The sequence below is a fragment of the Ixodes scapularis genome, unplaced genomic scaffold (genome assembly GCF_016920785.2).
Source record: "Ixodes scapularis isolate PalLabHiFi unplaced genomic scaffold, ASM1692078v2 PGA_scaffold1__304_contigs__length_218370807, whole genome shotgun sequence".
NCBI classification, from domain to species: Eukaryota; Metazoa; Arthropoda; class Arachnida; order Ixodida; family Ixodidae; genus Ixodes; species Ixodes scapularis.
This window is the reverse complement of record NW_024609846.1, coordinates 84,836,702-84,852,376: the sequence shown is the minus strand read 5'-3', so window position 1 is coordinate 84,852,376 and position 15,675 is coordinate 84,836,702. Positions and strand designations below refer to the sequence as shown.

The 15,675-nt window shown below is 50.2% G+C and overlaps 1 protein-coding gene across 1 annotated transcript in view; it reads left to right on the top strand.

Annotated features, from left to right (window-relative positions):
* Positions 1 to 11,718, top strand: part of LOC8026857 (small G protein signaling modulator 2) — a 73,500-nt gene extending 61,782 nt beyond the window's left edge. The window contains exons 15-24 of the mRNA XM_042290823.1: positions 415 to 629; positions 1,686 to 1,890; positions 2,807 to 3,010; positions 5,042 to 5,250; positions 7,233 to 7,357; positions 7,425 to 7,507; positions 8,895 to 9,004; positions 9,589 to 9,685; positions 10,137 to 10,304; positions 10,707 to 11,718. Of these exons, the coding sequence (XP_042146757.1) occupies positions 415 to 629; positions 1,686 to 1,890; positions 2,807 to 3,010; positions 5,042 to 5,250; positions 7,233 to 7,357; positions 7,425 to 7,507; positions 8,895 to 9,004; positions 9,589 to 9,685; positions 10,137 to 10,304; positions 10,707 to 10,795 (1,505 nt within the window). The 3' untranslated portion in view covers positions 10,796 to 11,718. The remainder of the gene's footprint in view (positions 1 to 414; positions 630 to 1,685; positions 1,891 to 2,806; positions 3,011 to 5,041; positions 5,251 to 7,232; positions 7,358 to 7,424; positions 7,508 to 8,894; positions 9,005 to 9,588; positions 9,686 to 10,136; positions 10,305 to 10,706) is intronic.
* The last annotated feature ends 3,957 nt before the right edge of the window (positions 11,719 to 15,675 follow it).

Sequence of the window (15,675 nt, the reverse complement as noted above, 5' to 3'; positions counted from 1 at the left end):
ATAGTTATCAGTTGATAGTTGAGTTTTCAGTTATTAGTCGAGTCGTTACTTGAGATGTCAGTTGTGTCATCAGTTAAGAGTTCATCATATTGTTCTTAGTTGAGGCGTCACTCGGGTTGTCAGCGAGATAGATCTTAAGGTCTAAACCACGTTTATTTCTCAAATACAGTTCGTCGGCAGCTAATGCAACGAACAGAGCCGTCCAATAATATACCGTAGATATCTCGGGTTTAGAATGTTTTCAAATACCTTTAACTGACCAGCTTCTCTTTTGTTTAGCCCTTTTGCCGTCTTCTGTCGGACGTATCCAGTATGGGACTCTCCCGTGTCATAACGATTTCGTCGTCGCTCTGGCGGGCCGCGCAGTTCACGTCTTGAGGGCACACTTCCGACGGAGGGCGCTTGGCCGCGCAGGGCTGGCGCACTGCCGGCACCTGCGCACCGTGCGCACCCACCTGTCCGGCCTGGTGCAGCCGACCATGGTGTCCCGCGAGGAGCCCTGCGACGCCACGGGGGGCCTGACCCCGGAGGCCTGGACGGGCCTGTCGCCCGGCGGAGTGGTCAGCAACGCCCACGAGCTGCACCGCCTCGTCTACTTCGGGGGCGTCGACCACGACGTCAGGAAGTTGGTCAGTTTTTCGGGTCGAGGCAATACCACCTTAGAGGAAAAGGCCCGCGTATAACGTCATCCTTAGTGGAGCCCCGACCCGCCCCAAGCGGGTCGGAGTTCCCACTAGACCCCATACTTCAAACATGTCTGCACAGAGTTTACGTATATCCAATGTGACCGTCATACAAGGACTGTCTTTTGTATAATGTACTAGCAGTCTGACTACCGCTTTAAGTGTATACATGTTCGCGCGACAAATTCGTCCGCGGACAAGAGTTTCTACAAGATTTGTGACATCACATTTTTTGGGAATTCAAACTCCGCCATCTTCGTGAAAAAAAAAAAAAAAAAAAAACCTGCTGGCAAGGTTTAGGAAAGAGTCTGACGGACTGGAGGAAGTTCGTGTATACGGCATGGTCCGCCGTCACGAAATGGGTCCGCTGACTTGCGGACTTGTCTGTCATGAATCAAGGTCAGGTAATACGCATATTTTCCTGGTCCGCAGACCCCGTTCCAGAGATTTGTCCGCGGTGTGAATGCGTGTCTAACATCAGTCGGAGACGCGTTCCGAAAGGAACTCTTCGTAGATTGTACGCGGGAGCTTTGCATTGCTGGCAGGAGCTCGAGCCACCAGGTTGAGCATGTATTATGTACTTGCCCGCAGAGTTCGCAATCCGCAATGTACGATCTACGAAAAGTCCCTAATAGTGTCCTTGAGTCGTGGCGGCTAAAGATTGCAGCCAATAACAGCTCTGCAGATCGACAGCACTGTGGTCAACAATTGCTAACAAATGCTGTATTCATTGAGAGTCATAAACAAAAACAAAAATATAAGCAGAAACTTTCGCTCGATTATTTTCCCAGTCGCTTGTCATCTCTCTCTTTCGCGCCATTTTGGCATCGCAATGACTCTAAAGTGTAGTAGCTGCAAAGTGCCTTCAACTAAAGGTGTCAGTTGGGTGCCATTTTGCCGCCCAAAGGAGGGCTTCGTTATCGGAGAGTTTGTTCTGCAAAAAAGCTAATACTGCTGAGGAGTGAAGGGACGGCGACTAAACTGAGATCGCGTGCCCCTCAGGTGTGGCCGTACCTGCTGGGCCACTACGCCCTGGGCAGCACGGACGCGGAGCGGGACGCGCGCGACGGCAGCGCCCGGGCGTCGTACGAGAACACGCTGTCCGAGTGGCTGGCCGTCGAGGCCATCGTGCGCCAGCGGGACAAAGAGGCCAGCTGCCTCGCCAAGCTCTCCTCCGAGAGCACCACCAGCGAGATCCCCCTCATAGGTGCGCAGCCCTGGCCCACTGTTCGTGGAAGTGGCGGGTGTTTTTCCCGTCACTCTCATCAAACGCATCGTTGAAGGCTCAGACCCCATCTGTGTGCTAGCGCCAGCGGTCTTTTTATGTTAAAGTTTGGGAGCTCAACTTTGTGTTATTGAAACGCTTGAAGCGACTCTCTGAAAATGTGAGTGAGAAAATGGCGGCCAGCGGAGCTTGTGGTTACCCGGAGAGGAATAGCGTTCGCTGCTCAAGACGAACGCCGTCCTTGATTTTTAAACTCTCCGAAAACGGCTCCTAACTGCTGATCTCCGCGGGTAACGTTGAGTTTTGAAACTTTGATACTTTATCCCAACCACAAGCGCCACATTGGAACCAAGCTTGAGCCTCCGGTGATACGTAGTTTATTTTTGAGGCTCGAAAACCCCGGTTCACCTCTCTCGGCCGACATCCGGTAGCTCGGTAACGATGACGATACGATGCGTGCGTGAGGGCGGCGGCGTTGTATCGGGTATCGTTATCAGAATCATCAAAACGATCTACTAAAACTCTCTACGTTTAGGAGGTTCCTTTCGAGTGAGGATATCGGAACGATTACATGCATGGCTTGCACGTAACGTCATTGCATCACGCTAGTGTTCATTCTTGCTTGTTTCTGCGGAGAAAAGAAAAAGAAACTGGGTGGTGCGAAATGCATGCTGCGAGAGATACGCTTTCAACACAAGGCCACCATTATGGCCGCTCCCCTTATGCCGATGCAAGCCCATGTATGGGGCGAACGGACGACACAAATCAGAAACTAACTTGCGCCACATATGGCCAGATCTATTCGGCCTTGGCTGGTGGGAGAGCTCCCTCTTCAGCCAAGGCCGAGTTTGTCTTCGAGGCTCGCGGAGCTGCTAGATCGAGTGCGCGTCCCACGCAGGCCCCAAGGACGCCCACCTGAGCAACGAGGTGTTCGAGGAGGCGAGCAGCGAGGGAGGCTCCCTGAACGAGCCCCAGGAGGAGACTGAACTCCAGGAAGAGGTCGAGCCCTGGCCCCAGGCCGAAGCGGCCGAGGCGTCGCCCAGCGCCTATTCCACGCCCGGGGGCACGCCGCAACGTCTGAGCCTCCTCCGCCACACGCAGGGTACGCGCACACTTCGCCCGGGTCGCGGAACGTCTCCTCGTGACCGGAGTGCAAGGACCACGAGGCGAACTATACGGGTGGAAACGCAGGGAGAGGAGGATATGAGGGAGCCCGGAAACGTCAGAACGCCGGCTTCCGGTTGGAATGATTGGCGGGCAGAGGCAATGCCTCCGGCTTCCGACGTTTGGCGTTCGCGTTCGAACAGAGGAGGCCCGCTTACACATTTGCAACCGAGTAGTACCGACTGAGACAAGACCGGCTTTTAAACCTCTTGCGACGGCTTGGGACTGGACGCGCTGCTGCAAAGCAGGTCCTAAGCCCTCACAAGAGGCTCGGAAACCGGTTTTGTCTCAGACGGTCCTACTCGGTTGCAAGTGTGTGAACGCGCCATGAGAAGAGACGGAGGCGGCTATAGCTTTGCATCGACCCACTAATCAGTCCAATCAGAGCTCGGCTCCCCGGTGTCCTCGCGCTTTCTCATCTCCTCCTTTCCCCTAGTTTTTATTCGTATAGTCTCCGACGGAATAAGAACGGCAGGGAAGAGTTTGGGTTTTCCCGCCTCCAGTTCTAACGTTTCACCTCCGATAACATTTCGGCGTCTCAACCTTCGGGCGTACACGTAGACAGCAAAAGCACGGCGGAAAGCAATGAGCGCGTGCCGGAGGCCGGGCATTCGAAGGAGAAGCCTTGCCGTTCCCATCCTGTCTTAGAGAGTTTTGGTAGGTCGTTCCGATGGCTCCAATAACGATACCCGATTCTCCACCCTTACGCATGCGTCGTGTTGTTATCGAATATCATTAATGGTGGTATCGGAGGAATCGGAACGATCTACTAAAACTCTCTATTAACCATGCCGACTAACCGGAGCCGCGATTTTAAATGTAGTCGTAACGACAAAAAGGGTCCTTGGACAGACCCGCGAAATAGTAAGGCATCGAATATGTGCGAGTTGTTTATCTCTCGAGGCAGCAAAGTTGGCAGGAGAAGGCCAAGTGCGCATGATGAAATTTACCGCAAAACACAACCTCGTTAAAAAATTGAAATTGTTACGTGAGGGCGCCCATTTTTCCGGCCGATTTCTGAGCCGACCTCAGAGATTTCTGACACCCAATAGTGTAACAGAACCGAGAACGAGAAATTTAATATTTTTTCTTCATTTTATTAAACGCAAAACTGCAGTGCATTTTTTTTTTGTTTTTTTGTTTTTTAATTAGACGACGCGTTGCCGAACGTTTGGTCTCGGGCCCAATGTAGCTCTAGCGGTCCGAATGAGATGCCAGAGTGTCAGAACTAAATGCTATTTAAGTCAAAAAGTTATAAGTCCCTTTCCGAAAATTTCGATGGAAAAATGGAGCCCATTCACGGTAACTGGCGCCATTCAGCTCCATGTATTCGAAGACTCCGTTGGCCGCCGTTTACTTAATGAAATTTGCAGGAAATCATTTATACCTTTTTGAATAAGATAACGGTCAGTCCTGAAACTTTGGCATCTTGTTGAGACCGTCGGCGCTACATCTAGGCGGTTTCAATCTGGACGAGCATCGTACCGGCGTCCGGTCCTGTATCACTACTGCCCGGTGCACCTTAGAGACCCCAAGCTAGAGGTTGTACCGCAGCGGCTAAATTTCTCCCTTACGGCTGAGACACTAGACGCCCACTGAGGCCGACTAACTTCCGACAGCATAAACATGCAAGCAACAACAACATAATAATAATTATTATTATTATTATTTCGGCGGAAAACGAGTGTCCGGCGATGCGTAGTTTCTTTTTGCCGTGAAAGACACCCGATAAAAATTGCCTGGGTATTATTATTATTATTAATATTTCGGCGGAAAACGAGTGTCCGGCGATGCGTATATAGTTTCTTGCCGGGAAAGACACCCGGAAACTTTTTCTGGGGTACTTTGGCGTGGTGCCGTAGTTTCTTGCCGTGAAAGGCACCCGGTATATTTTTCCGGGGGACGCCCCCGTACTGTGGCGTGGTGCCCGCAATGAGCGCGCGTGCCGAGCGGAGGTGGTTGGACGCAGAGGCCAGCCTGCCCGGCCAGGGCCCCGTGGCACTGGCCCTGGACTCGCCCAGGGACTCCCTGGACGCAGCTCACGAGGGAGTGGAGGAAGGCGGGGAGTGCTCCTGTCCCCGGGGGGACCTTCTGCTCCCGCCGCCCGAGCACGGGGACCAGCTGTCCGTCGACTCGAGCTGCGTGTCTCCGGCCTCGTCCAGCGGAGGCGTTTACTCGGTACGTGAAATACTCGGGGGCCGGCAAAATGGTCGAGGCGGCAAGCATCCAGGAGCGCTTTATCGGCATCTCTCCTCGCCGCATGCAGAAATCTATGGCCGGAATGGACCCTTATAAAACATCGCAGCCATCTAGCGGCAGTTTCAAAAGCTCCAATATTTCTGCTCTACTGGCGGTGATTGGAGAACAAGTTAATGTTCTAAAACAAACGCCCGTGACATTGCAAAGGGAAGGCGATGTACGAGTACTAACTCATTAGAACCCTCTCCCCGCTTTCTGTAATATGCTTTTGAAAAGGTTAACCCACTTTTTCTGGTGTGGAAAAGATGTGTCTTGCCGCCATTAGGGCGTCAGATTTAGCTTGGGATAGTGTGGATAGACTGACTTTTGAAAATGGTTCTACTGATCTATTTGCCACCCGCGTGTCGGTTACTCAACAGGCTTCTTGACGTGTTTCTTTGTTTGTTTGTTTGTTTGTTTGTTTGTTTGCGTGTGTATGTGTGTGTGTGTGTGTGTGTTTGCTTGTGTGTGTGTGTGTGTGTGTGTGTGTTTGCTTGTGTGTGTGTGTGTGTGTGTGTGTGTTTGCTTGTGTGTGTTTACAAGCAATGATACATCCGCCAATGCACAATGTGCGTACCTCGAGCTGGCCTTGTAAATGAAATACGCAGCACCGGGTTTGACTAACCAGACACCATGTTGCTTTTTCAAGCACTCGTTCGTGGCACGTGCCTCACACGAATCACGAGAGGATTGTCAGCGTTCTTCTATACTCCGGTCACGCCTAAAGGGGCACTGTAAAAGGACGAAAAAGAAACCAAATGCTGCTTAGAAGGGCGTGCCTTTCAGCGTCAAACACGAGCGTTCAGTGATTATGTCGTCATTAGTGCCACTAAATAAGCTACGCTTCAGAGTAGCGACACATGGCCATATTGTGTCTTAAAATCATGGTTGCCAGTTATTGGAAGCTTTCTCTAAAGTCACAGGAAACGCTTTTCCGCCTTCTACGAATGTTTAAACAGTTCGCGACAGAGCAAAGCAATGTTACATGACCTTCCTAACACCGAATCTTATGCTGAGGAAGTCGTTCTTTTGAATCATGACGATCGGCAGTTGCGTCTGCTCTGCATACGAACCAAAATGGCGGCGCCCACAATAATGTCGGGGAACGGAGTGCGGAGCGCAGCTCATTTAGTGGCTCTAGTCGTCATTATCTGACGCTCTAACCTAGAGCGTCGGATAATGACGACATAATTCTACAGGTAGGACTGGCTGAATAGGTGCACGTGACCCTTCAGATCTTTTTGATCTTTTTAAGCGCGTGAATCTTACTCAATTTTTTGCTTTGAATACCCATAAATCGGTGGGGTATTAACATCTTCACAACTGGATGTTAATTCCAACAATTAGGAAGATCGCGCATGGTTGTTGCATGCTCTTGTCGTTTTGGTTATCTATTGATTTATACCAAAGGCGTCATCAACAAACAGAGAGAAAAGTGCTCAAAATTTCGAACTTTTTTACTTCTTATGTTTAAAATACATAATAGTTCTTCTTTATTTTATTTTTAATGTGTTGCTAAAGGCCCACTCACTAGTTCGAGCGAACGCGGAGCAAATTAAAAAAAAATGACCAGAAACGCTGTGCAGGGCCCTGTTAAGCTGAGACTAGAAGCTCCGCCTTCATCGCGAACTCGCTGGCTTCCTTAGTGCTTTGGTTGCGCGTGCCTGGGCGTTTGCACTTGTGTTATTAAGGGCAGAAAGCTCGCGCTGAAGGCGGAGCTTCTAGTCTCAGCTTAAGGGTGAACGTAGTATAGTAAATGCGAGGCATGAATTTTATCGTGGGGCTTTACGATCTGCGAGTGCGTAAACAGAAAAGTTCGAAATTTTCTCTACCCCCCCCCCCCCCGCGCACTGTGTGTGTGTGTGTGGGGGGGGGGGGGTAGAGGACGAAAGACGACTCGAGCGCGGCCATGTGTTCCTCAGACGGACCTGCTGGACCTGTTCTCGCTGAACCTACACCGCATCGACAAAGACGTGCAGCGCTGCGACCGCAACTACTGGTACTTCACGCCGCCCAACCTGGAGAAGCTGCGCAACGTCATGTGCACGTGAGCGCCCGAGACTCTCCCTATCCTGGGAGCGGCGACTTGAACGGCGTTACCCCCCTCCTTGCAGCTACGTCTGGGAACACCTAGACGTCGGCTACGTGCAAGGCATGTGCGACCTCGTAGCGCCCCTGCTGGTCATCTTCGACGACGGTGCGTGTACACCAACTTGCGGCCTATACAACGTGCAAGTTCTTCTGCTCTTTGCGCACCTCGTGCGTTTGTTTACCCTTCAGATGAGCCCATGCGTGTGCTTCTGTCTCCCCAGACCTCAACGCGTTCCTCGCGTTTCAATGCGCCAAGGATGCATTTTGGAGCACTTGCTCGACGTATAGACTAGCGCGCCGCCCTCGCGTCACACCGTTGGTGTGGCGCTGCTGTCGGCACGGCACATGCGCAGACGCTTCACCTCGCGCGAACCTGGTTTCTGCGCGCGCGCAAGGCCCGCACCTGGTGTGGGTAAACGCGGGCTTGTTTGTATAAACAACGCGTTGACTTATAGAGCTTTGCAAAAATCGCGTTCTGCGCTTGCCACCTGTCTGCTGGGCTCTGGAACGCCTTCTGAGCATGCGCTGTTGATCTGGTCCGCTAAATATCGGACGCTGCGCATGCGCCCACAGCTCAGTGACTCAGCACCTTTCGCCCTGGTGATAAGCGATGCTAAGGTCTATAGACTATTCCAACAGTCGCCTTCTGCTCGCACGTTGCCACATATCGGCGCCTCATTGGGAGATAAAAGCAATCGGCAGTCTTGTACCAAATCAGTCCGGTCTCTTTGATGGATATTTACTAATTATCTGACGCTGCAAGCGTGAGAAAAAAAAAGGGGGGGGGGGGGGGCACGTCATCCACCTGATACGGTACCAAAGACACGAAACACTGATGATATGAGGGAACTGATCGAGCTCCTAATCAAGAATGGAGGGGCATGGATTGGACCAATATGTGGTTCTTTGACTTCAGTCTTCGCAGCGCATACTGAAGGCAAACTACTGCTTACCGCCTCTCCAAAACGACGGTGATGTTTGCAGAAACATTGTGGAAACTCGCCGTCGTCGCCCGCTCAGCCGCCACGAACTCAAATATGGCGACCTGTAAATGCGCATGGGAGGCAAACACATACGTTTCCTATTTTTACATAAATATAGCGAGCCTCGTTCATGCTGTACATAGGCGGTTTAGCCAGTGAACTACGAGTGTTAGCCGGGTGTGTGGAACAAGCATCACGACACGAGCAGGTTGTTTCGCGTCCCTTGCGCGCGGACATTCGTGCAACCGCCGCTGCGCCGCAGTTGCCGTTCAGGTCAGAGTGTAGTACACGCTTCGACTTATCTCATTTCCTGTACGCCGTGCACACCGTAGCGACAAGGGATAGGCCATAGGTGCACTGTTAGTCTGCAGCGTCGTCGGAAAGCACGCGTGGGAGGGCCGCTAATTACCGCAGGGCATCAGCCATTGCACGAAAGAGTGATGGAAGTTTGGGAAATGCCCTCGGGTTCGAGCGGTCAGCAGTTTACACCTCGACCCTTTGTATCCGCAGAAATGCTGACCTACAGCTGTTTTTGTGAGTTGATGAAGCGCATGGCTGCCAACTTCCCCCATGGGGGTGCCATGGACCACCACTTCGCCAACATGCGGTCCCTGATCCAAGTAAGAAGACCCGATTTAGTTTTTGTTATGCGTATACGAAGTACACGCGTCCGCCATCGCCACGGTGTACCGTGCCGATAGCTGACGGCCACCCGCACGGCATGTATACACCGTGACGGTGGTTTGGACATCCCCGAAGTTGGTTCAACAAAGTGCTCTTACACGATGACTGGCGCGAATATTTTTGGATACCATATACGCCCTCAAATGGGTTGCGCTTTATTTGATCAAATCCGTATTCAAACAACCTGAACGCCAAATATGTAGTATAGGCAAAAATTGTTTATATACTAAAAATGCAGGACACCTGCAATAAAAAAAAAATGATTCCTTCGGGATAACGCATGTACTCATGTACGTTATTAATAATAATGTTTATTTTTCCATCAAGCACAAGTGCATGATGGAAGGGGACGGAGAAAAAAAGCTGCATTTATTGATAGCGCCGGACCTCGGGGCACGAATGGGATGAGATAATTATCTCCATAGTTAGCTAAATCGTTAGTTTAAGCCATAATAGTTGCTAAGTTTGTAAAAGGTAAGTTCGACATATCGAGGCCTGTTCATTGTTTCGTTCTTCGCAGATCCTGGATGGCGAGATGTTCGAGCTCATGCATCAGAACGGGGACTATACACATTTCTACTTCTGCTACCGCTGGTTTCTGTTGGACTTCAAGCGGGGTGAGCGTACCAAGTCACCGCCCTCTTTGCGCAGATCAGACGTGGAGATCACAAAATAACTACGTTATTTTTTTTTTTTTGTTTGTTTGTTTGTGTGCAGGATTGCATTTTTACGGAAAGCACCTGAGATTTTGCGCGCGCGTATCGCGCGTCGGCGGGTAGTAGAGTGGAAGCCGGACGTTTTGGGAAGGGGGGGGGGGGGGGGGAAAGGGGAGATGCCGGAATTGTCTTTTAGGTCGTGTTGAACAGGCCCACGCAAGACCCGCACAATCCTTCGATGTGCCACAGCTTAGTAGGTGTTTGGACCGGACTTTAGAGCCAACGCGATGTGGTCGGACATGTTTTGAAGGCAAAGACGAAAGAACAAGGCGTCAATAAACGAGGACTGTATCTATGCGCACGGGCCTTGTGTACGGAGTCTCAGAACAGTAAGCCTCGGTCTCTTCCTCAGAACTGGTGTACCAGGACGTCTTTAGCGTCTGGGAGACCATCTGGGCCGCGAAGCACGTGGCCTCTGGGAACTTCGTGCTCTTCATCGCCTTAGCCATGGTCGAGTATTACAGGGACATCATCCTCGAGAACAACATGGACTTTACAGACATTATCAAGTTTTTCAACGGTTGGTTGACTTTTCGTCACGATCAGTCTCTGTGTCGCGTAAACGTAAACTGATTATCGATCTGTACGGGTGGCTTATCTTCCGCGAGTGCTTTCTTCAATCAATAACTAAAGATGCGAGGCCGGCAAGGGCGAGGGAAAACAGAAAGGGCAACCGCTAAGCAGACGCGGTCTACGAAAACTCTATAGTCTTAGCATATTGTTACCGCAGTCTACCGCGATCACATAAACGCTCCCGGCGCGCCGGTAGAAATACCGCTGGTAAAGTGACTGTAGCCTGTGGTAACGCTGCCTTAAAACTCCATAATATGGAGAGCAGCAACCCCATACGTGTACGAAGTTTTCAAGTTACATGTTCGTTGGTGTCAAACTGATGGCCTGTCCTCCGGGCTCCTGTTTGCAGAAATGGCTGAGCGCCACGACGCCAAGGCGGTGCTTCAGATCGCCCGAGAACTAGTCCTTCAAATTCAGACGCTCATCGACAACCGCTAAGCAGTCGCAGGCTGCGATCGTCCACGGCCCAGGTCACTTCGGCCCGGGATCTCAAGAGGAGTGGGCAACCCAAAGCTTGCATGCGGGAGGAGCCACATCGCCGGGACGCGGTCGACCGAGGGTGCCTTCATGTGCACTTTTGCTTAGGGTTGGTGTCATCTCTGTTTTGCTTACCATGCTCCTTCTTTTCTTTTTGCATTTGTCCTGTGAGCGCGTGTTGTGTACATCGGGTACTACAAAGAATGGCACCACTCTTAACAAAAGTACATTAAGGCACCATATGCGGAGAGAAGCGGAGGAGGTGAGAGCGCGCGGGCACGTCAGATCGTCGAGCTCTGATTGGAGTGATTAGTGGGTAGGCTCAAAGGCCGGCTGCCTTTGTTTCGACCATACATCCTGGTCTCATCTCATTGTTCGAACGCGTTCGAATGCCGAACGCCGGCGTCCGGCGCTCGATCGCGAGACACTGCGCGAGGAGCAGAAGACGCTCTTGCTCGCTCTGATTGGACGGTGGGTTGAGCAGACAAATGCGGCCAGCCTTGGCGTCTACCCACTAATTCTTCCTATCAAAACTCGATGCTCTGACGTTCCCTCGCGCTTTCATTTCCTCCTTTCCCTCAGTTTCCTTCCGTATAAATCGACTGTTAGGCCGAGCCTGAACAATCTCTGTGCTGTCCGAGTCTTTCCAAAAAAGAAACATGTTGTGTTTTAGCTGTTCTATTTTTGGCCTGCCGTTGCTTAAAATTGTGCGAGAGAATGACGGAGGGAAAAAACCAAAGTGTTCGACTGTTTGGAATGAATGTGAAAGCGGCAGAATACGTAATACATATATCGTCTATTGCTCTGTGAAAGCATTCTATGAAATGTTGCGTTGATTTAAGCCTCGTTCGTAATGAATAAACATTCCAGAGCTTTTATTTCAATCCTGCGGGAACGGTGTCTCGACCTTGTGACGGTGTTCATCGAGCACACAGCCGCCGTTGCATGGACACAAAACCGATGGATGATGACGTCTGCGATACGACAGAGGTATGATTTATCCCAACCAAGACCCTTCCCTGACTGAAATTCCTGTGCGGCTATATGGACACCAGCAAGGTAAGGATACGAACGTTGGTCAGAATGGCAGGAAGGATCGAGCCTCGGTTGTCCCGCCTTCAGCGCGAGCTTCGTATACATTCGACCACGGCCGGACTGGATAGGCGCTATCGCTTCTTCTCTTACGGCATTTTCTTTCACAGAAAAAAGTATGAGCACCATTCAACATGGGGGCGCCAACTACAGGTTACTTCAGAGCGTATGCATGGACCAACCTGCTACTTATAGCATACCAAGTGCTCAGCAGCAAGGGGCTCAGTTATGGCCGCCACTGAATGCCAGCTATAGTCGCAGTTCCACCCTCCAGCGATGGTCTATCGTTGTGTTCCGAACTGCGATTCCAGCTCGGGAAGACCCCCTCGCGTGTCTTTTCACCAGCTGCCTTGCGGTGAATCCCTAAGCACCACGTGAGAAAAGAAGATACCAAGAAAGAACCTTGTCAACAATTAGCAGATTGCTTTAATGGCCATCAAATGAATAAGCAAGATAATGATCATATCCTGCGATTTTTTGTGCCGTGGCATTACATCGGGGGGAATCAGCAGTCGGGTCTTCGACCAGCGCTGCAATTATGCTTTCTCTATAGTGATTCTCGGAGTTCCTACTCAGAATTAACGTTCACTGCCAGTCACCGATAATCTGCAAAACGTAAGGGCGCAAACGAGCTGGTGTACATTGCACATGGTTGAAAAAACCCCGAGACTGCGGGTAAACGACACAACACTAAAAAGTCTTTAACACAGCTGAAATTTTTATTTTCCAAACCTGGTTATATAGGCACTTCGATACAAAAGAAAAAAAGGGGGAGAGGGTGAGAACCCCAAAGAATGCCACTTTCCACCAACGTAACCTCTGACTAAACCACAAGGACAACAGACTCTGCGTCACGCACTTCTCTTATCTTTGACCCCTCGCTTCCCGACCGCCAAACACACTGGTAACCCCAAGCCCAGTAAGAAAAAAAAAACAAAAAAAGAAAAAGAAAAGAACGACCCATCGTCCCTTCTACCCGAAAACCGACAGACATAAACCTTGAAGGTCAGAACTTTTCACAGCCCAAGAAAACGCCGCAGTTCATTGTCCAACCCAAACGACGGCTTATTAACTGCATTCCCGTGACCTAATATCGTTAATGACTCTTTTATCAACCGTTTATGATCATCTTTTTCCCGCAACTCTACTGAAGTTAGATGCCACAACGGTACACAGTTTCTACATTCGATAACATGTTTTGACACTTCGGAGTACGGGTCTTGTTTCATTGAACACAAACGTTGTATAATGAAACAAGACCCGTACTCCGAAGTGTCAAAACATGTTATCGAATGTAGGAACTGTGTACCGTTGTGGCATCTAACTTCAGTAGAGTTGTGGGAAAAAGATGATCATAAGCGGTTGATAAAAGAGTCATTAACGATATTAGGTCACGGGAATGCAGTTAATAAGCCGTCGTTTGGGTTGGACAATGAACTGCGGCGTTTTCTTAGGCTGTGAAAAGTTCTGACCTTCAAGGTTTATGTCTGTCGGTTTTCGGGTAGAAGGGACGATGGGTCGTTCTTTCCTTTTTCTTTTTTTGTTTTTTTCTTTTTTGTATATGTGTTACTGGGCTTGGGGTTACCAGTGTGTTTGGCGGTCGGGAAGCGAGGGGTCAAAGATAAGAGAAGTGCGTGACGCAGAGTCTGTTGTCCTTGTGGTTTAGTCAGAGGTTACGTTGGTGGAAAGTGGCATTCTTTGGGGTTCTCACCCTCTCCCCCTTTTTTTCTTTTGTATCGAAGTGCCTATATAACCAGGTTTGGAAAATAAAAATTTCAGCTGTGTTAGAGACTTTTTAGTGTTGTGTCGTTTACCCGCAGTCTCGGGGTTTTTTCAACCGATAATCTAGCAGCACCTTACGCACATGTCGCATTTCCAGCACGACGTAAGGAATAGGGCGAAGCAGGCTCTGCGACAAAAGCAAAGCAAATTGTTGTGTGTATGTTTATACAGCCGGAAGTTAGTCTGCCTCAGTGGGCGTCTGGTGTCTCAGCTGTAGATGAGCAATTTAGCCAGTGCAGTACAACCGCTAGTCTGGGGTCTTTAACGCGCACCACGCAGTAGTGGTACACGACCGCACGCCGGTACGATGCTCGTCTAGATCGAAACGGGCAGGTATGGGGATTGAACCCAGGATCCTGGGTTCTGTAGCGCGAGCATTCGCTCCACGTGCTCCGAGCTGGTGTGCGCTAGCCCGCTTGGCCACCGATCCCACCAGGCTCTGCGATAGCTTCCAAACGATTTATACGCGTTCGCTGCTTCTTTGTCGGCTTTTTCAGTTTTCTTTGACCGGCGTCTATCGGCGACGTGCGTGATCGAAAGCTTCGCTGTGGTCGGCCTTCCACGAGTGACCGAATGCTATGAAGTCAGGAAAGGTTCTCACATCGAGAGAAATAAGAGTAATCTAAGAACTTCAATTTTGACGGTGTTGGTAGTGTTTCTTTAAGAGCGCGATGGTTTCAAGCTTCCACCATGCTCCTTACAAACACCATCCAACTTGTCGTTCGCAAGGTAATGACGTCACGAAAGGTAATTATAGGAGGGCGCCACTAAAACATCTCGCCGATAATTGGCGACGTGCACGATCGAAAGCTTCGCTGTGGTCGGCCTTCCACAATTGACCGAATGCTGACTATGAAGTCAGGGAAGGTTCTCACATCGAGAGAAATAAGAGTAATGTAAGAACTTCAATTTTGACGGTGTCGGCAGTGTTTCAGAGCGAGATGATTTCAAGCTTCCCCCATGCTCATAACAAACACCATCGGACTTGTTGTTCGGAAGGTAATGACGTTACGAGAGGGAACCATAGGAGGGCGCCCCTAAAACATCTCAACGCTAATACTCGTCGACACCTTTCTGTGGCATTTCCAAAGGGGAGACGAGAACACGTGTGCACAGCTTTGATCAGCGCTCAAGCGCGCGCTCCCGTACCTTGATTGCATGCAAAGCTGCAGAAAGTTGTCCCCAAGCACAGAGACACATCATATGGCCGCGCTCGGTGCAGCTCCCGGCTGTCCAGTGGCGTTTAAAGCCCACTACGTGCTAAAGGCCCTCTATCCTGGGAAAACTGGAGAACCCAAAATCTTGGGCTCAATCCCCACCCCTACCCGTTCCGATCTGGATGAGCATCGTACCGGCGTGCGGTCGTGTATCACTACTGCGTGGTGCACGTTAGAGGCCCACAGGCTAGCGGTTGTACCGCACTGGCAAAGTTGCTCATGTACAGCTTAAACAGACGCCCACTGAGGTATAGACTATCTTCCGGCTGTGTAAACATGCACACAACAATTTGAAAAGTGGCGCCATTCACTGTTGAGGAAATGCTCGAGACACGTGCCGCGCGCCACTCCTGGGAAGAACATGGCGTCTGAAATCTAGCTCCGTGCTGTGCTGTGCCGCTTTTATCTTCCCAAGGGCTGCACGTTACATATTCCTCGTGCATCGACGCACCTTGGGCTACTTTAAAACATGAAGGGGCAGTTTTGAGTAGTAACGCGTTACTGTAACTTTTTTACTTTTTCGGTAACTTGTAACTGTAACGAGTTACTTTTTAAGAATGTAACTTGTAACTGTAGTTCTATTACTTTTTCTGAAATAACGATAAAAGTAACGACGTTACTTTTGTAGTAACTTTTCAGTTCTTTGTGAATATATCATTGAACGAGTATAATCTAGCTATTCCTTGCACTTTCCAAATTGTCTGTTCCGACATTTCGTGTGTCAGTTGGCCTTGCACAAACTTGAGAATA